The following is a 27,929-nucleotide window of genomic DNA, read 5'->3' on the forward strand; positions in this document are numbered from 1 at the left end:
ACTGACTCACTGGGTAGGGATCTTTTTTTTAATGGACGACATGTGACCATAGTCAGCAGTGAGCCTGGCTGTGCACAGGTCTGGACAGTAGTCCTATTAGTGTATGTCACCGGGCCCCTCCCTAGGCTGGATGCTAAGGGATGCTGAAGAGGTTAAGGATTGAGTTGTGGCTGGGGTTCCTTGGCCATGCTGGCTTGGATGAAGCCGTCGTGGACCTCAGACCATCTGCGTCTCCAACTCTGTTCTAGAAAACAGATCTTAGCCTTCCACCATAGAACATCAGTCTGCTCTCCTGTGACTAGAGCAAGGAAAACGGACCAACCAAGTCTTTCTAGAGGCTCTAGGTGAAGAAGGAAGAAAAGTAATCGCAGTCACCGAGGGCCACGGGGTTAACCAGCTGCATCTCACAGCTCACACAATTCTGGCACATGCCGCCATCTTGACACACTTTGTAGTGGGACACATCCATCACCCACCTCGTCTCTCCACCCCACGAGGACCAAAGTCTGTTTAGAAAATAAATTCCAACAGCTCGTCTAAAAGAAAATAACAAAACAAACCAAACTTTACTTGCATTTAGCCATTAATAAATAATTTACAGTATGTACACGCAGTGGTGCTCCACACAGGCCGCAGACATGTGGACTCAGTGAGGGGTCCCCACTTCCAAGCAGAACGTGATCAAACACAACCAAAATAAAGTGCTTCGACTCTTTTACTTCCAACCTAGGGATAGCTAAAAAACCAGCAGGGAGGAGGAGGGGCGGAGCTGACCCCTCCCAGCTACCCATGTGGTTTTGGCAGGGGTTGGGACCTCTGGGAGGGAGAGGCAGGTTCTGCAGCCTCCTGGCCAGTGTATGGAGAGGTCCCTGGGGAGCAGCACAGGGCTGCTATAAACATTGAGTGGGGGCTAGGGTAGGCTCTGCAGGGCCGCTGGCTGGGTGGCCCAGGGGGCTGGCTGTACTGTTGTGCTGGTCCCTTGGGGGCCTCTGAAACAGCAGCAGAGTTGGGAATGGCTCTGGGCTCTGTGGGTGGACTCTTGCCTTGAGCTGAAGGAAACCTAGGCTCCCAGTGACAGGCCTCTGGCTGTGGCCAGAGTTGAAAGAAGGTTCTAGTGGGAGGAGAGCCTGCCAGGGTACAGGGTGCAGGAAGGCCTCTTAGATGATGCTCCCCCCAACCCCCACAAAGAAATGCAGACAAAGGGGTTGGGGAGCAGAGCTGCTGACCAGCAGCCAGGGATCTAAGAGGCAAGAGAAAGAGAGCAGAGGGCAGGGCAGACCAGCTGGCCCTATCCACTGGGTCTGCTGCTCATGCCCTGAGGTCCCAGGGCCCCTCTGGGGAGCTCTTATGTCTGCTGGTGGGGGACAAGTGTAGGGGTGAAGGATAGGGTAGGGGCAACGATGGCAGGAACCGGAGGATCACGTCTCTGTTGTAACATTCAGAACCAAGCACTTTGATTTCTTAAGTGCAATGGGAGAGGGGCAGAGGGTGGAGCCGGGATCTGAGCCCATGAGAGGTACTGCTTAGACCTCAGGCCAAAGCACACCCTCCCTTCAACTGTGGGTCTTTCCAGGCAGGTCCCCAGAAGCAGCACCTAAACCACATCCACAGTAGCTGGATGTGAGGACCGCCTCTGGGTACGTAGCACTGGGTAGGTGGTACCAAGAGGACACAGCCCACTGGCTACAAGGTTACATCCATTTGCTAAAGATACTGAGCAAGGCCCTCTGGGGATCCGTAGATGCTTCCGCCCTACTGACCTGGCGGTCTCGAGGTGTCCCCACGGGCTTAGTGTGTGCGAGTGTGCTTGTGTAACAGTGTGTGCGCGTGTGTGGGAGGGGACAGGAGGCCCCAGGGCGGGTGTGCAGCAGTCAGCCGGGCCTGTCTCAGTGCATTGTGAGAGTGTGGAAGGAGCCGACTTTCCCAGTGTCTCTCTGGGGGTGGGGCTTCAGCTTAGGGGTGGGGCTCTGGTTCGCACATTCACACGGTGGGGTCGGGGTGGAGGGAGCTGCTCTCCCTCACACAACTCTACTGTCACAAAAACACAGCATCAATCACCACAACCTTGTCGCGTGCACTAATCGAGAGGGGAGAGCTGTCCCGCGCGCCCTTAGCCCTGGCCATAACATTTGAGGACGGCTCTGAGGGCACCATGTTCAGGCCGTCGGCTAGAGGCCACCTCCGCTGCTGAAAACACTGGGTCACAGGAAGCCCACGGGCTGGGCTGCATCCCGATGCTGACTTGGACCCTCAGACGAAGGAGAAGCCAAGGGCAGGAGCCCAAGGCTCAGGGCAGAGTCTATACCCTCCTTTGTATCCTACATGGCCAAACGTCTACCAGAACAGTGGCAGCAGGACCAGAAGTGTGACGGTGCCCGGGAGCATCTCGGGGGCCAAGGGAAACGCTGCAGCGGCCACAGCGCCAGGCAGCTCCCGAGTCCTTTCAAACAGGTGCAGCTTGTCCTTGTTGGAGTGGAGCATCTTGCCGTCCTCCAAAGCATAGTAGGCGGCCAGCGTGAAGTTCACGTCGCCAGTCGTGAGGAGGTCGAAGACACAGGCCTGGTAGTACAGGTCTTCTACAGGCAGCTTCTCTTTGCACTTGGCCACAGCTGTCTCGTACGGAAATGTCTCGGGGACCACAGGAGAGGGGCTGGCAGCTGCTGGCCTGCGAGGGCTCTCGGCGTTGGCACGGAAAGCCTGGAAGTCGATCTGCTGGTTGAGCGGGCAGCCCCGCAGGCAGAGGTAGAGGCCTTGGCTGTCACGGTCCTCCACGGCGTTGACTACCTCCTCCGGCATCCGGACGGCGAAGGTCAGGTAGCGGCCCACCTGCCGCACCACGATGGTGGTGCCGATGTACTTGGCCTGGATCTCCACGTGCTGGCCTGACACCTTCTCTGTGATCTTCAGGCTGTTGGCTCCGTGTTTATCTCCACCGTTTTTGGAGCCATCGGCAAAGGCGGACGGAAGCTCGTCCATCTCGGCTTGGTATACTTTCTGGTCCACACACTCTTGGAAGTTCTTGAAGATGATGGTGAGCTATGGAAAAAAGATACAGGATCAGGATGTGGGGAGATGAGCCACAGAGATTTTAGGGAACTAGGAGGTACCCCAGGATGCTGTGGACCCTCCCTTCTCCATAATGGTCACAGCTCAGTACCAACCACACTCTCGTACACTTAATATTTTTCTTTGTAACTTTCACTTAGAATAATATTTATATATATATTTACTTAGAAAAACTTCTGCTCACTACCATAACTAAAAACCAAAAAACCAAAAAACCAACCCAGCTCACTCGCTATAGAGAGGCCAACCATAAAGATAAAATAAAAAATAAAACTAAGGGGTCCAATTAAAATTAAAAGGTCCTTAGTCCACTACAATCAGGCTAAAAGCTGCTCCCCACAACATCAGACCCTAAATTATCCCAACTCATGAGCGCTACCTGATGTGGTAAAAGGGGCTTGGGAGCTGTGAGTGGGTTAAGGACCATGAGGGGGACGCATCCTGGGTCACCTGCATGGGTCCCAGGATGAGTGCAAGTGCCTGCAGAAATGAGAGGTCACGGGAGACATGGCCAAGAGGAAAAGGCAAAGTGACTAGGAGGAGGGGAAGCAGCTGCGCACCAAGGGAAGCCAGCAGCAGCAGGAGCTAGCTGGGAAGGGATGGCCTACTGACACCTTCATGGTCTCCAATGGAGCCCACAAGCCTGCAGAGTAGGCTGCAATGCCCGGAGGTGACTGGAAAGTCTGTGCAGTGGAGAAGACAGAGGTCATGACCCCAGTGCAATTGGGGATGGGGGTGCAGGGAGGCCATTCCCAAATGGAGCCTATAGGTGAGGGCCTGGGCTGAGCCAATGACAGCTGTCCTTAGATGCACAGACTCTCCCTGTGTTTGGCATTGCAGGCACTGTAGTTATTATTTCTAGTCTCCTGTGGCATTGCAAGGGCAGGTGACCCCCGTCCCCGGCTTCACGGCTGCTCAGGGCTCTGCTGTAGCTTGCCGCACAGCCACAAAAGGTGGAAGTGGGTAGTTTTGGGTTTCTGACCTCTATCTAGGGCAGTGGATTTCAACCTGTGGGTCACGACCCCTTCGACCAACTCCTATCTCCAAAAATACTTACGTTATGATCCCTAACAGCATCGACATTTCAATTGTTGAAAGGAGCAACAAGTAATTTTGTGGTGGTGATGGTGGGGTCAGCATAACATGGAGGAACTGTAGTAAAGGGTTGTAGCATTAGGAGGGTTGAAAACCACTGATCTCGGGTCTTATGGCCACCGGTCCATAGGATAGGGGGCCGGGTAGCCTTGGGAGGGGGCTGAGTGCAATGTTCCTGCCTGTCCTCCTGGGTGTGGTGTCTGTCTGTCTGTTTCCCAGGGAGGATGAAAAGCTGGAGACATGAACAGTACTGTGGAAAGAAAGGACAGCTCCCAGCTAGCTGGTGGGGATCCAGAGGGGATACTGACCCCACTGTTATCCCAGTGGATCTACCAACTTAAGGGTCCCAGTTGCTGACTGGATGCTCTCCCTGGATGCTCAGGTAGCGTGTGTGGCAGCAGAGCCATGATGATGCTAACCTGAGAAGGCTCACAGGGTGGCTAAGGGAGTCTCTGGCCCCATAAGCATAGGACCAGGAAAACTGGAATCATTGCTTGGATGGGACCAACAGTAGGAGAGTCAAAGAACTGGGTTCAGAGCCACCCAGGAAGGCCACATGCGGGGCCTGGTGACAGCAGACAGTGGGGAAGTTGCCACAGCTGCAAAGAACCCAGGAGGCCCAGGTAAGCAGATTGGCCATAGACCAGGGCAGTGGGGCCTAGCGGTTTCTGCCCACCTCAGGCTGAGCAGGCCAGGAAGTGTTCAGTTTCAGGAGGAGTTCCTTGGTTCATCACTGTCTTGTTTTGTGGGTCCCCCTTGCTAACCAGGTAGTAAATGGTGGTATGCGGGGGCCATGGGACCTAAGAAGACCTGGAGCCTTGTCTTCTTGCTGTACCACAGGCCCATAGGCAGGAGGGATGAAGGAGATCAGTAGGGCGGGCTACATGTGACTCTCAGGGGCTAGAGTATTCTGGCTGTTTGAAAAAATGGGTTTCTTCCTCCATAGAAATACTAAAAACCAAACCAAACCAAACCAAACCAAAACCAAACCAAACCAAACCAAACCAAACCCAAACCAAAACCAAAACAACCAACCAAACCAAACCAAAAACCTTACTCCAACATCTTTCTTAGAGTCTACTTGTATAAAAACAATCCAGACCAGGCAGTGGTGGTGCACTCCTTTCATTCCAGCACTAGGGAGGCAGAGGTAGGCAGATTATCTGAATTCGAGGCTGGCTTGGTTTACAGAGCAAGTTCCAGGATAGCCAGGGCGACACAGAGAAACCCTGTCTCAACAAACAAACAAACAAACAAACAAACAAACAAACAAACCCCAAACCAAAACCAAACACACACAGCCTGGGCTGGATCATACTATTTTTCTTCTTACTTTAAAAGAAACAAAACCTGTGTCAGCTTGGGGTCAGGAGACCATGTGATGAGTGACCAGCCCCATTCTATTGCTTTGTGGGAGAAAGGGCTGGGTGGGGAGGGGGGGTAGGGCTAAGTCCCCAGAGTGTGAGCCTAGCAGGCACCCGTCACACAGCTTTTTAAGAATGGGACTCTACTTCCTGTTTCCCTCCCCAGGGCTCCCATTTCCAGCATGCACTGGGACGTCAACAGAGGCTGGAGCCTGTCCCTCCTGAAGAGTCATTAGCCTTGGACGGCCTGAAAATGCAGCTGCTCTCCGGTTCCTGACCTACGAAAATGGCGCCTTCATGCAACCCAGGCACAGAGGTGGCCCGGCCAGGGTGGTCTGGGAAGTGGGTGGTCCTGACACCGGAGGGGTGTCGGGGTGAGGGATGCTGGTGCTCTTGTTTGGTGCGCAAGGCCACACAGACGTGGGGAAGGGTCTCCTGCTCTCCAAGTGTCAGCACTCCCCTCGGGACAGGAAAGGTTGGTTTGGCCTCAGCCCCCATCTCTCATGGAGACAGCCTCCTGGAAGGCTGACAGGCTGCCTGACTCCTTGGCACTTGTGCCAGGGACCACAAGTAACAACATGAAGGGGGCCTGTCGAAAGCCTGGCGGCCTGCTGCCAACCCACCATGGATGGATGATTTTCTGCCTTTGGTGTCCTCTTTTTCAAAGGGGCCCCTGAACTACACACACACACACACACACACACACACACACACACACACTCACACGGTGTGTGGGGTGGGGAGAGGGAGTGAGTAAGGGAGGGAAGGAGAGGGGGAGGAAGGGAGGAGAGAAAGTTAATGATGTCATCTAAAGCCAAGGGCTGCAAGGGGCGGGGATACAGGAGGGGGCAAGAGTTCATGACCCCTGGAGGTCACTGACCTGAGCAGATGAAGTAGAGAGTGTAACTGGTTTCTGAGTGCAAGGGGGAAACAAACAGGGGTGAAGAGGGTGGGGGTGAGGGAGTAGAAGAGTTGAGTTCCTACCCTCAGTTTCTTTGCCTATAAAGTAGGCACAACCAGTCAAACTGGGAGGAGGCCTTGGAGAGGGCTAATGGCAGTTCCCTGGGAATGACCAAAGCCCCGAGTGAGACCCCATCTGTACAGAGACAGACTTTTGCATGCAGCTTTTACAACAGCGGCTGGGCAAGGTTTCCAGGTGGTGAGCTCGGGGGTGTGTGTGTGTGTGTGTGTTGTGGCTGCTGGAGCTAGAGTCTGTGCTCTGGTGGGAGAAGGTCCCCAGAGACTCTACCACTCTGGGGTTGAAATTCTCTTACATCCATTGCTTTCCTGGGGCGCTATGTTCTCCATTCCTTCCCTGGGATTCCAGGGGTCAGCTCAGTGGCAAACCCTACAAGTTCCCTGGGCAGAGCCAGGAGTTAAGCCAGGGAAGACACAGCATGGCACCAAGAGGCTGGCATGAGGGGAACTCCATGTTGCTGAATCAGAGAGCACACATACACTTGGGAGCTCCAAGAATGGCAGAATGCCAAGGCACTGGAAACTGGCCACTGAGGTAGCTCACCTGGGGACCGCAGGGCTCCCAGTCTGGTCTGAGTTTTGAGTTTGACTTGGCTACAGATATCAATAGTGTCACTGTCTGGTCTCTAGCAGAGCCAAGCTGATGGGGTCTGAGAGTTGTCTGCCTGCTGTGATCAAAAGTCTGGGTCACAGAGGAAGGGCTGGGCTGGTCAAGCCCTGCCACTCAACCCCATACCATTCTGGAAGTCTCCATGCTGGCCTGGGAGGGAAAGGCCTCCCATTTTTCCTCAGGCAGCTCTCTGGTGCCCTGATCCCTGCATCATATGTAGAGGGAATGAACGAATCACAGAACCAAATCAACGATCAATCCACTTGGTTTGTGGACAGCGTTACCATGCTGAGGGCTGGGGTCTAGGTGTGCCTCAACTGTGCAGGTGTTTAAGGCCAGGCACACTGCCTCTAGTACACTGCCAGTCCCGAGTTGACAGAGGTCAGGCCTCCCTGGTCAGGACAGCTCTGTGTTTGTTCTCTGTTGTCACTGGTGATCACACCTCCCTCGAGAGGAGCAGCAGTAGCCACTTGGAGACCCCCACCCCTTTTGTATCCTCAAGTCTCCCCTTATGCCCAGATGCCAGCCCTCTGGAGGTCACAGCAGGGGGCAGGGAGGCTGGGTCCCTTCCAGAGCTGCATTTGTGGGTGCAATTAGAAGCCACCGCCTCAGGCTCCCAGGATTCATTTATCTTGGCTCTGAGGAAGGAGGGTGGTAAGCAGCTGAAAGCTGCAGGAAGGTGTTTGGATCCGTGCCTGGGGTACCTTAAGTCTTCTGAGGGCCAGGCGAGGGAAGGGGAAGGGGAAGAGGGGGGTTTTGGCTCTGGCCACAGATCTGCTTGCCTGCTAGGCAGCATGACCTGGTGCTATGAGCATGGAAGGGCAGCCACGGTGAAGACCCGTCTCTTTTCTACCCAGTAGGTGGGCCCAGAAAGAAGTCCTTTGGTAGGTCAGGGCCACCAGAGCAGAAGGAAGTGGCATTGATGGAGCATTTTTTTTTCTGGCTGCCAGGTCACCTCACTGTCCTCTCCTAGGGTGTGGCAGAGAGAGAGGGAACAGAAGCAGCCTTGTGGGCCAGCCTGGCATTGCCTAACATGTGGTCTTCCCACACATTCCTCCTGGGGAAATAGACCTACGGTCTCCTAGCCAGCCTAGAAACCCCAGCGGACCATGGTGACCGGGCGGGTAGCACATAGAGGCCAGGCCTGAGGGGGTCAGACATATGCCCGCTGTCTGACAGCACTATCCTCTCACCTCCATACCTTAGCTCCTGGCAAGTCTGAGGTCACTGGAGACCTTCCCCCTCCCCTAGCAGAGTAAGCAGGGGAGGGAGAATCTTTGGAGGGTAGGAGTATCCTCTTGCCTGGGAAATGGGGTTCTTAGCTGTCTCTGGCACTGGCCAGTGAGCAGGACCTGAGACCTGCCACCCAAACATTGAGCCCTCCTTGGAGGAGAAAGAGAGAGAGCGAGCGAGCGGCCCTCAGTGGATTCCACGGCAAGAGAGAACACGCCAGGTTCAGGAGCTGCCCTGTCCGAGGTCAACCCTACCTTGTTATTTCCCACCAACTGCATCTCAGGTGGGGAAGTCCCTTTGCCTCCTGGAACCTCCCGTCTGGTTAAAAGGAGCTACACTAGGCAGTCAGGGCTAGCCCTAAGGAGGAGTGAGAACTTCTGGAGAGCCTCTTGGGTACTCTGTGAAGCTGGTCCGTGTTCCATCTCACCGCGCTCTCCCGTTTCACGTGCTCAAGGCTCTCTCTGCCTCTCAGCATCCAGATAAGTCAAGGAGACACAGGGGAGACACAGGGCACAGGACTCCAGCAGCAGCTTCAGCTGCTCAGCCATCCCGTCCCACGGCTGTGGCCTCTGAACCTGCACTGAGACTACTGCATGACCTGTTTGTTGTTTATTGAGACAAAGCCTCACACAGTCCAGGCTCCTTTCAAACTCACTACATAGGGAAGAATAACACTGAGCTAAGGATCCTTCCGCTCTGTTTCCTAAGACCTGGGATTACACGGTTGTGCCACCGTGTTGAGTTTTGTGTGGTGCTGGGGACTAAATGCTAGACCAGCAATCTCATGGCTCAATTATATTCCCAGACCCTACTGAGGGCTTTAAAAAATAACCCATGTCCAACCTCACCAGAGACGCTGTGGTCAAACCAGCCAAGCAGGGTGTGTGTGTGTGTGTGTGTGTGTGTGTGTGTGTGTGTGTGTGTGTGTGTGTGTGTGTGTGTGTGTGTGTGTGTGTATGCATGCTGGAGCTCGGGGGCTGTGTTTATAAATGCAGCTGAAGAGGCAGGTGAGGCCACCGGTCCAGAGAGAGGAACATAGACCACACACTCCTTTGACTGTTTGTTTCCTCTGTGGTTTTTTCGAGACACGGTTTCTCTGTGTCGCCCTGGCTGTCCTGGAATTCTCTCTCCCTCGCCACAGACCAGCCTGACCTTGAACTCAGATCTGCCTGCCTCTGTCTCCCAAGGGCTGGGATCAAAGGCAAGGCATGCACCACCATTACCCAGTCTTTGATTGAGTTTTAACAACAACCCAATGTGGGGGATAAGACCATTCCAAAGGTTTGAGAATAAGTGTTTTGGGAGCATTCCTTAACTTTGTATTTGTGTGTGTGTTTTTGCATGTGAAGTGGACCTGGGTCCATGGACGTGTGGAGGCCAGAGGTCAATAAAGATGTCTTCCTCAATTCTCTGCTGTTTTGATACAGGGTCTCTCGTTGACTCTGGAGCTCACCAATTCAGCTAGACTAGTTGGCCAGTGAGCCACGGGCTTTCTGTCTGTTTTCCCAAGGCTTACAGCACATGCTACTGCATGGCTGTCCATGTGGGTGCTAGGGACCTAAACTCAGTCCTCGGACCTGTGTGGCAAGCCCTTTACTGACTGAACTCTAACACCATAGTTTGAGAACCAGAGGGTTAGTAGGAAATCCATTTCCCATCCCGGCCTGTGCTGCATCATACGCGGGTATAAACAGGAGCACATATATTAGAAGCTAAGTTCCTCAAACGCTTGTCCTGACCATACCCAATCCACTCATACACAATTTTATATCTGCGCCATGCTTGGCTAATTCTTGTGCTATTTTGCCCAGTTAAAAAGTGTACGTGTTTAGGGCTGACCACTTGGGACCGGATAACGTGTCGTTTCTGGAAAAGACTGGTTCTCCATCCCCCAGCAGCTACTGACTGACTATACGTACAAGCAGCACTCAAGGGACTCAGTGGATGATGTGTTCACATCACATTATAAAAAACACGTCTATGTCACGATGATCAAAGGAGAGGTCGACATCCTGAGAGGTAGGGAGGGACACATGAGTTGGGGACAGATGTAAATACAATCCTCATGTGTGAAATACTCAAACAAACAAGCAAATAAACCTATATATTTTATAGGGCAGTTTCTGACACCAGAATAGTCTCTCTCTTGAGCAGGGTCTGTTCAGTCTGAGAAACACCACATTAGAGGCAAAAATACAGGCATAGTTGTAAGTTGGTTCATCTTCTGACAAGGAGTCTCCAGAAGATTCCTTTCCAAACCATTTGTTTCTTCACTGACCACTGGTGCCAACAGGACCTGAAGAGTGTGACCCTGCAGGCCTGGCCCAGTTACCTCCCCAGAGCCCCTTACCTTGCTGGTGGCGGTGGCGGCAGAGCCGGGCAGCACAGGTGTGTTGGTGACCTGCACGTTCAGGTAATTATTGTCGATGAGAGGCCAAGCGCCTTGCACCTTGCATGTCTGGAAGTGGTCTGTGAAAGTCCTGAGGTGTGGGTCCCCAAAGAGGCCGCAGTGAGTGTAGTTGGGGGCAGCTGAGTGCTTGTGGAAACTCTTCTCGTAGTGGCAGATCTCGGGGCTATCCGAGCGCTCCTGGCTGTCCCCAGCTGGCGGGAGCGTGCGCACTCGAGGCTGTGAGGTGGGGCCATCCTTGGAGCAGTTGTGCTGGCTCATGAGGTCCTCTATGCCATGGACCGCCGAGTGGTAAGCCAGGTCGCCCCGGCAGGTGCGGGCTGTCCGCCGCGTGCACAGGGCGTAGGTGCGCAGGGCGGCACAGAACTCGGGCACGTCGTCAGAGGCAGGGGCGTGGCTGCCTGACGACGTGGCGCTCCAGAACTCAGAGTTGCACTTGAGGATCTTGCAGGGAGAGATGGCTACGGAGAAAAACAGATGTGCCATCATGTTGGGACCCTTTTCTACAGATCTCTCTGGGTGAGAGGTGCAGGGAGACCTCACCTGAGATGGAGCCACTGAGAAGTGAGCTGGGGAGTAACTTTATCCAGTTTCTTCCTCATGGCCTGCTATGGTAAGAAGGGTCCAGACACACGGACCAGATTGCAGAAAAGGGACTGCATTTGTTTTCAGCAGGATGGTGGTCACTGACCAACCATCCTTGGGCATAAAAAGAAAAGCCACTACACAAGAAAGAAAATAAGACAACAAGATATTCTCTTATACTTTATAGCTATCTCCAGGAGTTCCAGCGAAAACAACAGGAATTTGATAGGTATTTAGATACAACTGCTGATATGTGCCCCTGCTCCTGCCACTGTGAGACCCCGAAGCTATTCACCTATTTACACTCATTTGAAATAAGGGCCAACAGTAAGACCTACTGTGTGAATCTGTTGAATGTTAAATGACTGATCTCACACAGCTACGGGACCAAGAGCCCCTGCTCACACACAGCAGTTCTAAGACAACCTTATCAACCAATCCATCCCCCCAGTCCCTCCGCCAGGTCAGAACAATGACACAATACCTTGTTGACTTCAACCTTTCTGGGAGGATCTCTCCTGTGTACCGAGGACCTCACCTACCACAGGTCTTGGACCTCACTCTCTACAAATCCTGTCTCTACTGGACTAGCTCCAAGGGACCGTTTCTTGGCTGGGCAGGGAACACTATCAAACTCAATGTTGGCTGCTATGACAATTGTACCACACCACAGAGGAACTGGCTTCCTTGGTCATCTTTCTCTTGCCTGCAGTCTGGGAAGCTAACGGCAAGAGTTACCTTTGAATCTGCTTCCGTGTGGAAGCCAGAGGACATCGTTGGGGAGTTGGTCCTTGCGTTCAACCTTGTTGAAGCAGGCTCTCCGGTTGCCCCTGCTATGCTCCCCACCCTAGGCTGGCCAGCCCATGAGATTCTGGGGGAACCCCCATCCCCACATCTTTACTTCCCATTCTCTGTGGTGGCACACTGGTGTTACAGACCTGTGTGTGACTTTGGAGCTTCTCGCATGGGTTCTGGGGATTGAACTCATGTGCTCAGGCTTGAGTGTATAGCACTCCCCCCGAGCCATCTTGTTGGCAAATAAAAGTTAGGAACCTTGAGATCTTAAGAGATGGCCATGCCTGAGAACTGATTCTTTAACATACTTAACATACCTACATCTTGATCTGGACACGAGCAACCAACCTATCCTTTCCTGGTCTTCTAGATTCTTCCATACTATCGACAGTGACAATGAGTGGCCAGGCATGTATCCCTGCGGCAAGATAAAAGTTTCTATGTACAGTCTCAGGATAAAGGAGCTGGAGGTCCAGCCAGAAGGCTGAGTGAGGGTCACAGCTCACTTCTGGCAAGGGAGGTATCTAAAGGGAAAGGGGTCTTGTTCCAGCTACTCCAGGCTGGACTACCAACTTAGCTTGTAACCTTGGAAAATTCGGTTCGTTTCTCTGCTGTCTGACTTTCTTATAAAATCAACCTTTACATCAAAACAAGAAGTAAAATCTTGGAGGGCAGGCTGACGGGAGCGATCACTCATCCCAGCAGGGTCCCTTGGTCTGCAACGTGTGCCTGCTGATCTCTCACGGGGCTCTGACCTACTTTGGGGATGGGGTGCTTGCAACCTTTTCTAAAAGGCACATGCCCCGTCACACACCTGAGTTGTGATGGCTGGAATGTGAAGAGCCCCATAGGCTCATGCATTTGAGTGCTTAGTCAACGTGAGTGAGACTGTTTGGGAAGGATCAGGAGGTGCGGTCTGTTTGGGAGGCGTGTCACTGGGGATAGGCATTGGGTTTTCAAGAGTCTCTGGCAAGTCCAGTGTCCCTCCCCACCCTTCCCCTGCTTGTGGATCAGGATGCAAAGCTCTCAGCTATTGCTCTAGCACCATGCCTGCCTGCTTCCTGCCATGATGATCGTGAACTAACCCTCTAAAATTGTGAGCAAGCCCTCAATTAAATGCTTTCTTTTGTAAGAGCTGCCTTGGTCATTGCCCTTCACAGCAGTAGAACAAAGACACGAGCGTAGAGAAGTCCCACTCCATCCTGAGACTCAGGCTTCAGACTCAGAGCCAGGCTACCCGTGCTTTCAATAGCGCTGGTAAACAAGTTCCTTTCGGTTGGTACCTGTTGGACTTGTTTTTCTTTTAGTTTGAGAAGAGTTATGTATTATTTGTGCATTAGGGAAAATGTTTGATAGAAGGCATCAGTTTCCCCATTTTTACAGCTTTGGTTATATATCAAAGAAGGCCGACTTCCATGAGACTAGAGTCAGGCATGGCGGTACTGTTCACAATCTTAGTGCCTGAGAGGCAACAACAGCAGGGTTGGCAAGTTCTGGGACAATCTCGGTGACACCGAGAGAACCTGTCTCTAAATAATCAAAATATGACTGGTGAATCAGTCTGTTGGTGCCTGCTCTGGAGGGGAGGGCAGCCATGGAGCAGTGCGAGACTCCCTAACACGTGGTCTCCCATCCAAAATGCATGCTCCTGTCATCCACAACCTGTAGCATATGAGGGCCTGGCCTGTGTGGAGGTGGAAAGCCCTGGATATTACCCATCCAGAAGGAGGTGAAGTGAGGCAAAAAGGTATGTGTGAGCAGAGGCACAGAGAAACTGCTGCACGGGTGGCCCCACGCCCTTCATCTTGGCTCCAAAGGCCTTTGCTCACCCAAGTCCTGGGAGCAGAATGTTGGCTTGCCACCCTGCTGTCTCAGAATCACAGAAAGGGGTGCTGAGAAAAACACCACAGACCTGACCGGAACCTAATGGGTTCAGTTCACCTCATGCTCACTATGGTGACAGGAACAAAGATGGAGGGGCCCTCTACCGCCCATGCCACAGTCCCTTCTAGAGCCTCCTGTCCTTGTGAGCTGGCCATCTCCAAATCAGGCTACCTGCACAGCTGTGGTTGACATGGCAACAGGGGCCACTCTTCGGGCACTCTCGCATTAGTTCCCTGCTCCTGGGGGAAGCTAAGGGACCCTAAGTGAACATCTCTGTCTCATTCGCTCCATTTCTCAGCCATGTGGGAATGAGGACGGAGGAAACAGCGCTGAGGAGAGCATGTGAAGTGTCAGGCAGCAGCAGGAAGACACTGGGCTCCATTTCAGTTCTGACAGTTGTGAGGACCCGACTCTGCCTCGGTTTTATTATCTGCAAAGAGTGCCATGCTCCCATCATGCCTGAGACCCAGGGGAACACAGCAAGCAGGGTCCCCAGCCTAACAAAGAGACAGTGTTCTGAGGCTAGAAGTGGACTGTAGGAGACAGAAAGAGTGTGGATGACAGTTGGCCTCCCTCTGTCCTCTACAGCAGAATGGTCCAGCCCTGCCTCAGCTAGGGGTTAGCCCTTCCTTCCTCTTCCGTGCTCCCAGAGGCCTGAGTTGCATTCTGGAACTCAGTGGATCTCCCTTTGCACCCAGACTCATATCACCCCAACTGGGCAGTTCCTTCAGTCCACTGACCACTTATACTCATCTTGGACCACCTCAGGGGGACCAGCTGTCCAAGGCACCGATGTTGTCAGCCCATTGCCTCCTTTTCAGCAGGCCGTGTGCTATGAATTGAACCCCATCTCTCCCGGCAAATCAGCCCCAGTGCCTAATACAAGAGCACCTGGTCTCTGAGACATGACTAGGCTGAGGTGAGGTTATGAAGACGGAGTCCCATCATGCCATTACTCCCCTTCTAAGGAACACTGGTGTTGGTATTCTGTCTAAGCTCCACCCCCACAGCTGCCTGGGACCAGCCAGGTAGGCTCCGCCCCACAGTTACCTGGCAACAGCCAGCTGTGCCTGACTATAAAGGGGGCTGCTTGCCCCCTCCTCCCTCTCTTGCTCTTTCCTGCTCTTCCTCTTCTCCTGCCTTCTTTGTCCCTGTCCCTTCTCTCGCTATCCTCCACCCCTTTGCATCCACTTGCCATGGCCGGACTCCTTTCCTCCCTTCTTCTACTCCTCTTCTCCAAATCTTTTCACTTGGAACCATGTTGGTTTGTTTGTGCTCTGTCCGGGCACAGGCTGAGATTTAAACCCTAACCTTGCCATCTCTCTCTTCGCTTTGAGAAGACGCTAAAGTTGGTGGTCTGCAAGCCAGGAAGAGGGTCTCCCTGCAACCAAAGCTGGTTCTGCTGGCCCTACTTTCAGAACCATGAGAAGTAAGTGGGAATTGTGTGGTGCCGTTGTTCCACAGACTGAATCCACCTCTCCCTCATTTCCTTCATTATCAGCAGCCACCGTCGATGGGGCATCATCTGGCCAGGCATCAAAGGTCTAGGCAGGTTTCGTTTCACTCTGTTCCTCCTGTCACATTATGAGAGCCTGTTCCCAGGGTGACCTGGGCTTGGCACGATCCCCTTGATTCTGCAGAAAGCCAGGGTATTGATCAAGAAGTGGCAAGTAAGCTCTTGCCTCTCTGCCTGGTGACTCCTGCCCCTCCTGCTTGGGTGACCTATGCCCCAGCCTGATTCAGGGCACCCATTAATCCCCTCCCCCCCCCCACACTAGGCACTTCTTGGAGGATTGAACGGTCAGAGGGCTGGGCTCCTGAACTTGTCCCGTCTATTTTGTCTTTGCTAGGGAGCAAACGCAGAAACTTTGGATGCTGTGCAAGAAAGAAAAATGTGGGGCACCTGTAATTAATTCCTCCACTCAGAGAGACGCAGGAGAGACTGAGTGTCAGCTAACAGCAGGCGACAGATTTGTGTCACAGGTTACACCTAGTCAGTCTCAGAAACATGGGGACCATGCTTAGGGGGCCTTTTGGGTTTGGGGCCGGTATCCAGGGTCAAACCCACTGTTGTGTGACCATTTTGAGTCACAGTCATGCAATGGGGGGGGAGGGGTAGGGCTAGAAGTGCTGACTAAGCAAAGCCCGAAGAACTCAAGAAAGAGGCTCCACGAAATAATTTTGTGCTGTTAACTTTGTTCAACCGGTCATGAGCACTACTCATGTGGCCTGAAGACCTACCATGTGCCAGATGTGTGCACACTGCCTTTAATTCTGCCACGGTTCCAGGACTTGCTGTTCCCTTCAACAGACAAGCAAAAAGGTGCACAGGCCTTGAAGGGCTTTTCCCTTAGTTTCCTTGACACAGGCAGGATGTAACCACAGCTCTGAGTTCCCAAACCCTTTCATCTCAGGCCCCCAGTACTACCCTGGGGGCAGGAATTTCCACCTTTATTTTACCAGTGGGAGGCCTGGGGGTGGAGCTGCCTTCGCTGCACTGGTCTTGGGACTGCTTCTAAGTTAGGTTTCCTTTTCCTCTCTTTCTCTGTGTGGGGGTATGCAGGTTTTGTCCCTCCCCACATTTGTGAGTGTGTGTGTGTGTGTGTGTGTGTGTGTGTGTGTGTGTGTTGTACAGAGGTTGATGTCAGGTGCCCTATCTTAGTTTTTGAGACAAGGTCTCTCTCTGAAGCTGAGCTTGTGGTTTGGGCTGGACTGGGTAACCAGCCCTCAGGATCCTCCTGCTCACACGCTCCCAGGGCTGGGGTTACAGACACGCGCTTGGGATCTGAGTTCAGGCCCTCAAGTTCTCACAGCAAGCACGTTATCTATTTGGCCTCGTCTCTACGTTTTTCAAAGCATACTCACTACAAGCCTTTCCTCAAGAAACCGTCTGAGATGGTCAGTTCCCCAGTGTCTCAAATACTACGGTCTGTGGCCCTGCCTGCTTCCGCTGTCACAGTACAAATGGACTCTGTGCCCCACGCCTCCAGCAGAAAGGTTTGTGGAGGGCTGCCGACACGGTGCTGCTGAGAAATGACCTATCTTTGGCTCTTGAGGATTCCTTTGCTGCCTGCCCCATAGCTCTGAGACCTTAAACTAGCCTTGTGAATCCACACTGGGGCTTCAGAAAAAGGCTCAACTCTCCCACAGTGGGGCTCGGAGCTCAGAGCAAGGCAGCAGTTTGCAAGCTGATACTGACAGTGATAAGTTGGGGCCAGGAGTGGCTGTGCCCAGTGAGTGACCTCTGCTACTTCTTCAGATGGTAACCTGACTCCGCGGTCTGTCTGTCTGAAGTGATATACATACAGCTGTCATTTCTTAAGGACCTCGGGGAGGGACCTCAAAGATGCCAAGGCTGGACTGTCCTCCTGGGCTGTAAGCTGAGAGGCTCCTGCACTCTACTGCACAGAGGCCGCAACCTGCACCCCATGTCCACTGCACTAAATCACCCATTGCAGGCTGCTTAGAGGTCAGGAACCTATAGGCAACCTGGCCCGGCATCAAAAGCAGAAGCTGCAGGGTCCCCATCAGAAGTCCCCAAGAGGCTGACTTATTTATGTGTAATATATTTTTCTTTTCCTTCTCTTTTTTTTTTTCCCTTAAAGGAAGAGATTCCAAGCAGTAAATTGGAACTTCTGAGCCCAGTGTCACAAACACAGTGTGTAACACACAGTTTGTGCAAACAAGGGAGAGCCAGCCTTTCTGAGCAAGTCCTCAATGCTTTCTGCTTGGCAGAAGGATGCTCACTGCACCACGGCGGCAGGCTACTGCTTTTTCTGGGCATTGCACACAAAAGAGTGGGGCTCACCTCACCTGGTGGCCAATATGCCCAGAGTGGACACGATTAGAAGTTCAAACATTTTCCTATTTCTTTTTTTAAAAAAATTGTGTGTGTGTGTGTGTGTGTGTGTGTGTGTGTGTGTGTGTGTTTATTATGTGGACATGCATGTGCAGGTGTATATCCTGTAGCATGTTGTGGAGGTTTGAGAACCATTAGGAGTCAGTCTCCTACCACGTTGGGTGGGGCTCTAATTCAGTTGGTCAGTATTGGTAAACCCCTTCAACATTCTGAGTCATTCAGCAGCCCTGCTTTTTTATTTCTAACTATTCTGGGGCTGAGGAAGTTTCTGGGGTCCACTTTGACTCACTGCCTGGAGAGTTACCTCACCACAGTACAAAACCTCACAGAGCCTGATGCCCTCCATCAGAAGGCATTGTGTGCTTTGCACAGTTTGTTTTGATTTACCGTTAATCCTCCAACACTCAGGATTAGCTATTATCCTGAGAATGATATCTGGATCGACGGAATCCAGAGTCCTGCCTGGACTCACCCACGGGAAACCCCTGAACTGAACGTGTCCTACAATCACTAGGGCAGAGAGGGTTCTTCTTGTCCCGGATTCTTCCAGTTGCTTCTCAGGGTGTCCCTTCTATGCCCTTCTGTAGAGCCACACAGATCTGGGCTAAAATGTTAACGGCCCCACATTGGCACATTGGTATTTGATATTCAGGGCCTCAGGAAGGTGGCTACCGAACACATCTTTCCTGCATCTGTCCATCAATCTCCCATAAACAGGCTCTCCTCATCTTTATCCCGTCACCCTCTCACTCGGGTCTTCTATTTCTAACCATTCTGGGGCTGAGGAAGCTTCTGGGGTCCCCCTTGACTCTCACTACCTGATGAATCACCTCTTGACCATTTCCACTGATACGTCACCTCCATCCAGACTCGGATGAAACATTCCAGAATTTGTAAGGCCAGCCCTGCCTAAGCACAGAGTGTGTTCCGAGAACAGAATTCACCACTGAAAGTATCTTTTGAGATTTCAGATGTCATGTGCACCCTCCCAACAGCTGTGTCCAACTCTGTCTGGTGGAAACCCAGGGTTCTGGGAGCATGAATTTCCCATGGCTAGCCACTCACACTTTAAAGGCTGAGCTCCACAGTGCCTTCCAATTGCACTGAGTCACAGGGCTCAGGCTCAGATGTCATTATTTGTCTGTGGCTAGCAGCCCCTCTGGGAGGCAGAAAGGCAAAGCAAGATCTCACAATCCTAAACGGTCCTGTACGATTAAAAAAAAAAAAAAAATCTTCGCACTAGTACTGCAGCAGCTCCGTTTGTTCTCAGGTCCTCCTTTGAGCTGTTAATCAAGCCCAATCTTTTGGAATAATAGCCTGCTTATTACCACCCTGTTTGCATGACAAAGCATCCCAATAAAACTTATTTTGCTGGGGCCCAGAGGGGGTGTGAAGGATCAACCAAGAGAAAGGAGTCTTAGGAATTCGGTGAGGCGCTCCGGGGCCAGAGCCCAGGAATAAAGACAATGTAATTTGCCACCAAGAAAAGCCCAATAGACCAATAAATTACCCGCGTGCAAAGGGATTAGATCAGGTTTCAGAGGCCTAGGGGAGGGGCAGGGTAAGATGGGAGGGAGACGGCCATGCCTTCTCTTAAAGAGGTAAGGCTCACTTAGAGCACAAGCTCCTGGGTCAAGAAGTTTTCAACTCTGCTTGCACAGTGACTGTCTGAACTGATTTACTTGCTCGGAGCTCTGGATCCTGATGTGTGCTGGGAATTGCGGTGAACGCTGTTCTCGGAACACACTCTGTGCTTAGGTGGGGCTGGCCTTACAAAATCTGGAATGTTTCATCTGAGTCTGGATGGTGGCACGACGGTATCAGCGAAGATTGTCAAGAGGCGAATATTGCCCAACTTCAAATCACTGCCCTTTGCTGGTGGGACCTTTAACACTCCCCAGGCCCCGCTCCCGCTCCCGCCCCCGCCCATCGTATCATCCTCATAGATTCTACCACCAGGGGGCACTAGATGAAAAAAAGGAAGGTGCCCCTGGAGTTCCCACTGCTGGCCTTGCCCCTAGGGCCCTTCTCCCCTCCTCCGACTTCTAGCTACTTTGCCTGGAGTGCCTCTGAGGTACTATAGGCTCAGCAAGCTTCTTCAGTTCCATTGCCACTTTGGCCTCTGAGGTGGACGCTGTGTCCTGCTGTAGGCCTTGGTGATGTCTGTCTTTTGGAGCCTACCAAGCTTACAGTCCCCAAGCTTAGCTCCCTCGGTGGAACCGCCCGAGGGAGGGGGAGGGGGAGGGGGAGGGGAGCTCGCTTTCCGGGCAAGCCTAGGAATGAATCGGCCGCCGGAGGATCTCAGCCAGCAGAAAGCCCCAGCGGCGGCACCCGCACCAGCGCTCTATTTTAGTGAGCAGTGTAACTTAAGAGGCAATAGCTTCAATTAGGACACAGGCGGGTGGAAGAAAGGAGGGGAAGCTTCTATAAGTCTGCCTGCCTCAGGGAGAGGCCAACCCTTAAGTCTGAAGTCTCCAAGTTCCTTTCCTCACTGCCCACCTAGTCCCGGTAGCAGACCCTAGTTTGGACTCTGAAAAGAGGTCACATGACAATCCTGAAGGAGGTGGGGGAAAGGGAGCTAAGGAGGAGGCCAACTGCTCCCACTGTGCATGAGCCCCATGCCTGGGTCTCCTGCTGATTCTAGTCCCACAGTAACGAATCTTGGTGTACGTGGGGATGGAGTGGGGGTGTTACGGGACAAGAACGGATGCCCAAGGCTCTCTGTTGGCGTCACTTCTCCAGGAATTTCACTCAATCATCCTGGCGTAAACACCCAGGTGTTTGGCCCCAGATACTGAGAGGGACACACCCAGCAGACTGGATTTTTTGCCAGGTGCTGCACAGCCTACCTCACTTAACCTATCACTGCAGCCAGAAGGGATCACCGCTCCCGTGTGACATTCCAGGGCCAGGCAGCCGAAGGGCCCCAGAACTGCCACTTCATTGCCAGGTGTCTCCCACCCATTAGCTCTACTGGGAATTGTCCAGCTTCCTTCAGAGTTTGGTCAGCAGGACAAGGCTGGGGGCAAAAGGGAGCTTTGGGGAAATCCTCAGGTGACCTAGGAGGAGAAGGCAGAAATGTTGGGGAGCTGGGTCCAGGACGGTGAACTCACCGTCTACCTAGCGTGGGCAGAAGTGGCTGAGTGCCACTCCTAGAGCTGGGGCAGGGCAGTACTGCCTCCCCTGTCACACAGCCAAGGCTGCCCTGCCTCAGCCTCCACACATGCCAAGTTGTTGCAGCCTTGATGACTGCCAAGGAGAAGAGCACACCTCAGCTTTCCAAACAGGCCACCCTCCCCCAGCTCCCACAGGAGCCCTGTGGAAATAGCCTAGGCCAGCAGGGTGGTGTGAAAGCCATGACTTCGCCCTCTAATGAGAGGCCATAGGCAGTCTTTCAACGGAAGGCTGAGTGCATGCTTGGGTAACAGGGACTCCTAGGGGTCAGGCAAAGGGACAAGGCCCTCCCTCACCCCAGGAGCATCCTGCTTTGGGGAGAAATAAAACAGCCCTAGCTCTGGGCACGAGAGGGTCAGTGGTTAGGGAGGTAATAAAGGTTTTCCCAGGACAGTGAAGCTGCAGGTGAGAGCTGTGGTGTTTCACGTTGGAAGCACAAAGTGATGGCTTTACGGTCAGACTTTGCCTCTAGCTATCTAAGCTTTTCTGCTCAGCTGCAAGTCAAACACCATTGGGGAGAAGGAAAAAAAGAAAGAAAAACCCACCATTGAGGTGCATGTTCTCCCTCCCTGCCACCTGCAGGTGCTGGAAGGGCACATGCCAGGCTGGTACCCAGGTGGGAGGCACAACCCTGAACTCCTTTCTATGTGGGACGGGCGTCAGAGACAGCCCTATAGTAAGTGACTAGGTGTCCTAGCACGGATGAAGCAGGGCACAATCAGTGAACTCCTGCCAGTGTGTCTTCCTCACCGGTGACAGTGCCATCTTCCTCTTTGGAACACAAAGTTAGAGAATGACCAAGGACAGGAAAGGCCTCTGGAGGCTGAGAGAGCACTGCGATGCATTGTGGGAACTAGGAGGCCTCTCATCATTCAGCGGCCCAGTGTCATAGTCTCACAGTTCTTTCTTCCCCAGCATTCCCTTCCCCCCGACCTGCATCTTAAGGCTCACCCTTCTCAACAGCAGAGTTTGACCAGGCTACATGGCAAATTTAACAACCCTGTTTATCCAAAATCTAGAAAGGGCAGGAGTCTGGCATCTGCCACTGGACGCTGCGTGGTTACTGGCTGTGTGTAAGGCTGTGCAAATTATCCTCCTCAGGCTCTGCTTCCTCATCAGGAAGGATGGTTTCTGAGGACTCAGTTTACTTAAACGAACTATTGGAAGCTCTTGGTACCCTGTTGGCATGCAACTGAAGAACCCTTAAAGATTATTATCCTCCTCCAAGTAGCCATATCTGGCAAAGTGTGAAGGTATTACCTTTTGAAGGGTGCTGTTGAATGCTAACTAGGAGTTGTCTGTGAGAGGACAGACTTTTTTTTTTTTTTTAAATCCTTTTGGCTTTTTAAAATGTCTACTGCTTTTATAATCAGAAACAATATTTGGAAGAGATACGGGGTGTCCTGGTGGGTGGGGGGAGTCCTGTGGTCTTTGTTCTTTGAACAAAAGCCAGAATCAAAGAGATTAGAAAAACAAAACAAAAACAACCCACCCCCCCAACCTAAAGGCTTTGTAGCTCCCAGCCCTATGATGGACATGCTTGCAGGTGTGGGGGAGGAGGGGAAGAGAAGAGCAGAAAATAGGCTCCCACCCTTAACATATAGGGTTAGAGAGACCAAGAAGACAGACACCCAAGACCCCTGAGTCCATCGAGCCAAGGGGACTTCAGCCCTGTGAAGGTTGACAGGTGCCTTGGGAACCAAAAGTCTGCATGGACTGTATGCACTGAGTTTGGGATTTGATCAAGTAGGCAGCGGGAAATGGTGAGTGTTCAACTCAGAACAGGGTGGTGCAAGACAAGGATAGAGCATCCCATGGGAAAAGGGGATTATGAAGAGGAGGGGGCTGGGATGTGCTGGGTCATTTGGGAAAGAGGCTTGGGCTTGAAATCAGAGACGCACCCCCTGGATGCTGCAAACAAGGACCTCGAGATTGTGAGTGTGGTCTATTAGGCATGAGCTTGGAGTAGGACACCAAGGCAGCCCTGGCGGTTACAATGTGGCAACGGGAAAGGCAGCAGACTCTCAGCTCTAGGTGACAGGACTACACGGAGACCGTTTTGCAGGGAAGACTTCATGTTTCTGGGCAGAAGAGACCAGACACAGGTGGGCAGAGGATGCAACTAGGGAGCCCACATTCTGGTGTGCCTGGGACCCAGGAGACATGTAGGGAGTCCTGACTTTCAGTTTTAAAACTTGGAAAATGTTGGGCAAACTGGTGAGTGGGCCATGCGAGGGATATAAGGCCTTTGGAGTGCATCTCAGTCCATTGGCCAGTCAGGCACTAAGCTGGCACTCAATTCAAACCTGAAGCTGGAAAACAGGTCTTGCATAGTCTGCAAAAGGCAGGATCTTTAGAGGGAACTGCAGTCCCCCCAACACATATACAGGTCCTCAATCTTACGCATTTGCCTCTGCAGGACCCGTCTCTGTTCCCGCCATCAAAGCCTTATTTGTGACATTGGGTTACTTTGCTTACCCTTCCACTTTCCCAACAATCCCTCTTTGGGGCAGCAGGGTGACTATTAGCAATTCTCCCAACCTTCCCCCTCACTTCCCCCGGAAAATCAGAGAACTTTCTCCTCTCTCTCCAGTTCACCTTCGGAGCCTAAGGGGCCATGGGAACCCTATGAGTTGATATCTGTACTCTCTGCCCATTATATCCTGGCTGCTAGTCACCTACCTGCCTCTTGTAACTGAACATCCTTTTCTCTCCTCTTCTGACCTCCCAAAATCACAGGCTAAAATTGAATCCTCAAAGCGATGGTACTGTGAAGAGGATCCAGGACTTTTGGAAGTGCTTATATCATGGGAGTAGAGCCCTCATGGAACGGAGCCCAGAGAGCCAGCTTTCCATCCCTTTTGCTTTGGAGGGACCTGGTTACAAGGCACAAGACACACGGACTAGAAAGGTCCTCTCACCAGAGTCTTATAGCGGCTGGTTCCTCGGTCTCTGATTTTCTAGCCTCCACAGACTTTTGTTTGTAACCCTCAAAATCTATGGTATTTTGTCATAGCAACAGAAACTCTTCCTCTTGGGACACAGAGTCCAACGAAGAGGCACAATGACTATAAGAAGCAGACTTACGGGCTGGAGAAATGGCTCAGTGGTTAAGAGCACTGACTGCTCTTCCAAAGGTCCTGCGTTCAAATCCCAGCAACCACATGGTGGCTCACAACCATCTGTATTGAGATCTGATGCCCTCTTCTGGTGTGTCTGAACAGCTACAGTGTCCTTATATATAATAAATAAATAAATCTCTAAAAAAAAAGAAAGAAGCAGACTTACAAGTTATGCATTCTTAAGTAGCAGTTCTGATAGAAACAGTTTCACCATACACATATATTTAGATGCTTGAGAGAACCTTAGCTCCTCTAAGCCTCAGTTTCCCCACTTGAAGACTAACACTTCTACAGCAGGTGTAGTTCAAAAGCATAAGGGAGAGCTGAAGAGAGGGCTAAGCAGTTAAGAGTATTTGCTGCTCTTAGAGAGGACTGGGATTCAGTTCCCAGCACCCTCACAGGGCAGTTCACAGAACCAAGTTAACTCCTGTTCTGTGGCACTCCCTCATGTTCTCTTTGGGCCTCTTTGGGCACTGCATACATGTGGTGCACGTGCAAGCATGCAGATATGCACATATACAGGTTAATAAAAATAAATGAACATTTAAAAAAAACCTATGAGGGAAAGAAATAAGAAAGAGAGGCTGCAATGAAGCCTCTTAGAACCAGCTCTTCAAATGAAACATGCATCAGACCCCTCCTCCGCCAGGCCTTGGATGGGTTCTCTCAGAAGTCTGTTTGAATAAGTCACAATGTCTCACAGCTTAAAATGTATCTATTTACCCTTGCGCTGAAGAGGGTGCTATTTGTGGAAAACTCTTTTAAGAAGTTTTTTCCCCGCTTCTCCCCCACTTCTCCTTGGGTAGATGCAGCTACTGACCCATCCTCTATTCTCGAACAGCATCCACTCCTCCAGCCGTTCTCTCTTCAACAGGCTGAAGGCTGTTTTGAGGTAGGGACTCGGGAGGTCAGCCATTGATGTTGAGTAAGTACACGTAAACACTCAAAACACACAAACACTCTCAGTCTGGCAAAGTGAAGGCATCTTTCTCCACATAACTATGTCCAATTTAATTTGCACCCCTGCTTACTGCTGGCAGCCGTTCAAGTAGGCGAGCTCTGAACAAACCTAGGCTTTCACAGGGCTGCTCGGCCAGTTTCCACCTGTTTTTTGGGGGGTGAGGCCCCGGCTTTCTTTTTTTTTCTCCTGAATGTCCATTCACTGTCTACTAGAAACACAGGCTTTCTGACCTTTATTCTGGGGCATCCTGTTTGCTGGACCAACGTGTCAGAGCACGTTGGTCCCATCTCTGCTGTGGAAATTACACATCTAGCTCTTCCCCTCGTAGGAAACTGTCCTTTTGATCCAGGTTTCCTGAGCACCCACATTCCCGAAGGCCTCAGTGCATTTGCTCATTGGTGACCAGCAGCTCAGTTTTCACAAAGGTGGGCAGTTTTGACTCAACTGTCAAAGGCCTCCGCGAAGGAGAAACCTTAGCCAGTTGGCAAGATACAGCTCAGCTATCAGCGGCATCTGCCAGGACTTAGTTACCAGCCTCGGAGCCAAAAAGAAATGGGTTTCTTGGACAGAAAGTGGCAGAATTTGAGTTGTGAATTATATAACCCATCGGCTTGTCTCAGACTAGGCTGCTGAGACTTTAAAATGAAGAAAAGTGTTTAAGACAAAGAAACGAAGGGGAGGGGGGAATACCACGCCCTCCCCACCCCAACCCCTAAACCCCACCTAGCCCTTGCAAGCTCCCCCCTTTCCTCTCTTTCCAGCCTTAGAGATTAATAAGTGCTACACCTTTAAGAGCAGGAGGTGTTGTTTTAAGAGCCCAGGGAGCCCCCCTTCTCAATTTCAGCTCAGAGCTGAGATCACATCCCCCATCGCAGCCAAAGGACAAAAGCCATTTATCATCTCATCTGATAAAACTTCCAATGGGCTGCTGAATCTTTATCCTGACCAAACCAAGGCGAGCACAAGTGCTAGCTGCTGCTTCTTTGAGTTTCTTTTCACTTTCTGATGGTTTGTACTTTATTATTTTAACTCTGGGGGAAGGAATAAAATCAGTCTTTTAAACAGAACATTTAGATATGTGGTTCTCAACCTGTGGGTCTCGACCCCTCTGGGGTCCAGCGATCCTTCCACAGGGGTGGCCTAAGACTGTCAAGAAACACAGATATTTATATCACAATTCATAACGGTAGCAAAATTATGGTTATGAAGTAGCAGCGAAAATAATCTTATGGTTGGGGGGGTCACCACAGTATGAGGACCTGTATTAAAGGGTCACAGCATTAGGAAGGTTGAGAACCACTGATTTAGATGAAGAAACTTGGGTCTCAAAACCAGGAGATTGCAGGGGGGAGGGGGGATCATCTCCCCTGCTGGGAGCACTGTGTGGGGGTTTTGATATTTCCAGGGCTTATTGGGTATGAGGACTCTTGGGAGATACTGACACCCCTCCCCCTTTCTGGTCCTGAGCAGGGATCTATCTCTTCAGGAAAGAGCTTCAGAAAAATGGTTTTGAAAGTCCAGGATGCTCCTGGGTCTGGAAGCTGCTGAGGGAGCCGAGATGCTTTGGTTAAGAAGGCACTGGGGTCACTGCAGCCTGGCTGAGACAAGAGGGTAAACTGACCCTTACCCCAGTAGTGCTTGTTGTCTCTGCTGTGTGCGCTCTGGGAATGCCCACCTGCAGCCAGGCCTAACCTGGACTGACTCCCTCGTTCTGTCAGTTCCTTGAAACCCAGTTGGCTGAAGAGGAAATCAAAACAACTCAATCCCCGTCCTAACTCAAGTTCTTTCTTGCAAATCTCAGCGGCGCAGGGGCAGCACAACCACATCTGGCCGCGCTGTGAGACAGGCTGGAGTTCTTTGCTCAAAGACACTTCTGAACCCCACAACACAATGGAAACGGTTAGGAGATCCCGCCTTACACGGAGGACCATTTGGTCGTGGCACTGATTATTTGCATTTAAAAAAAGAGAAAAAACGGGTGAAAAGCGTTTAACTGGCCTTTTCTGACTCTGAGCAGCAGCACGGAATAAAAATGAAATAAAAGTTTTACGAAACATTATAAAGAAAACAGACCGGGGATTTAAGCTTCGTTCATTCCCCCTCCCCCCAAAGGGGAAAAAAAGTAAAGAAACCGGAGCGTTTGGGAAGGAACAAACGCTTCTCTGTGGAGTTGGTCTCCCTTCCCCCAACAAAAACAAGAGGTCCGGGCTCGGAGGAATTTGAAAGCAGCGATCTGCCAAAAACATTGTGAAAAACTATGGGGGATTCATTGGAAACAGATGGGCTTTTTCAGCTTTAATTCTGAAATTCTCTCGCTTTCTGGCACAATAAAAACAAACAGGGGGGCGACGCAGAATGTTATCAAACAGGAATTAGCACGTCTGAGCCTGTGTCCGTGGGCTTTCCCCGCGTGGGCCAGCGTGGGGGCGGGACGGGGCGGTCGGGGACTCGTCTGGGACCTCCCCAGCGCCCCCAGCTCCACCCCTGGGCTACCAACAGGTTTTGCAAACTGGTGGGCGAGGAAATGGAGAAAGTTCTCCTGGTGCCGAGTCCGAGTCTCCTTTGGAGCACCCAAGAGGCGTTCAAGGAACCCGATTTCTCTTAGGGAGAGAGGGGGACTGAGAGGCATCCCCGGCTCTGCAGAACTCCCCACCCGCTCCTGCCCTTCGGAACTCGGACAGGAGGGACTGGGGTTCTCTCACCTCCAGGTTTCCACTGACACCCATATCTCCCTCCACAGGGTTCGAGACAAAGACTCGTAGAAATGGGAATCTGGGTCCCCAGGAGGCCGGTGAA

The 27,929-nt window shown here is 51.9% G+C and overlaps 1 protein-coding gene across 1 annotated transcript in view; it reads right to left on the bottom strand.

Moving 5' to 3' along the window:
* Positions 1–537: 537 nt before the first annotated feature.
* Rgma (repulsive guidance molecule BMP co-receptor a) overlaps positions 538–27,929 on the bottom strand; it is a 44,310-nt gene continuing 16,918 nt past the window's right edge. Inside the window, exons 3-4 of the mRNA XM_032893414.1 lie at positions 10,697–11,214; positions 538–3,036 (exon numbers count right to left, since the gene is read on the bottom strand). Of these exons, the coding sequence (XP_032749305.1) occupies positions 2,335–3,036; positions 10,697–11,214 (1,220 nt within the window). The 3' untranslated portion in view covers positions 538–2,334. The remainder of the gene's footprint in view (positions 3,037–10,696; positions 11,215–27,929) is intronic.

The sequence above is a fragment of the Rattus rattus genome, chromosome 2 (assembly GCF_011064425.1).
Source record: "Rattus rattus isolate New Zealand chromosome 2, Rrattus_CSIRO_v1, whole genome shotgun sequence".
NCBI lineage: Eukaryota > Metazoa > Chordata > Mammalia > Rodentia > Muridae > Rattus > Rattus rattus.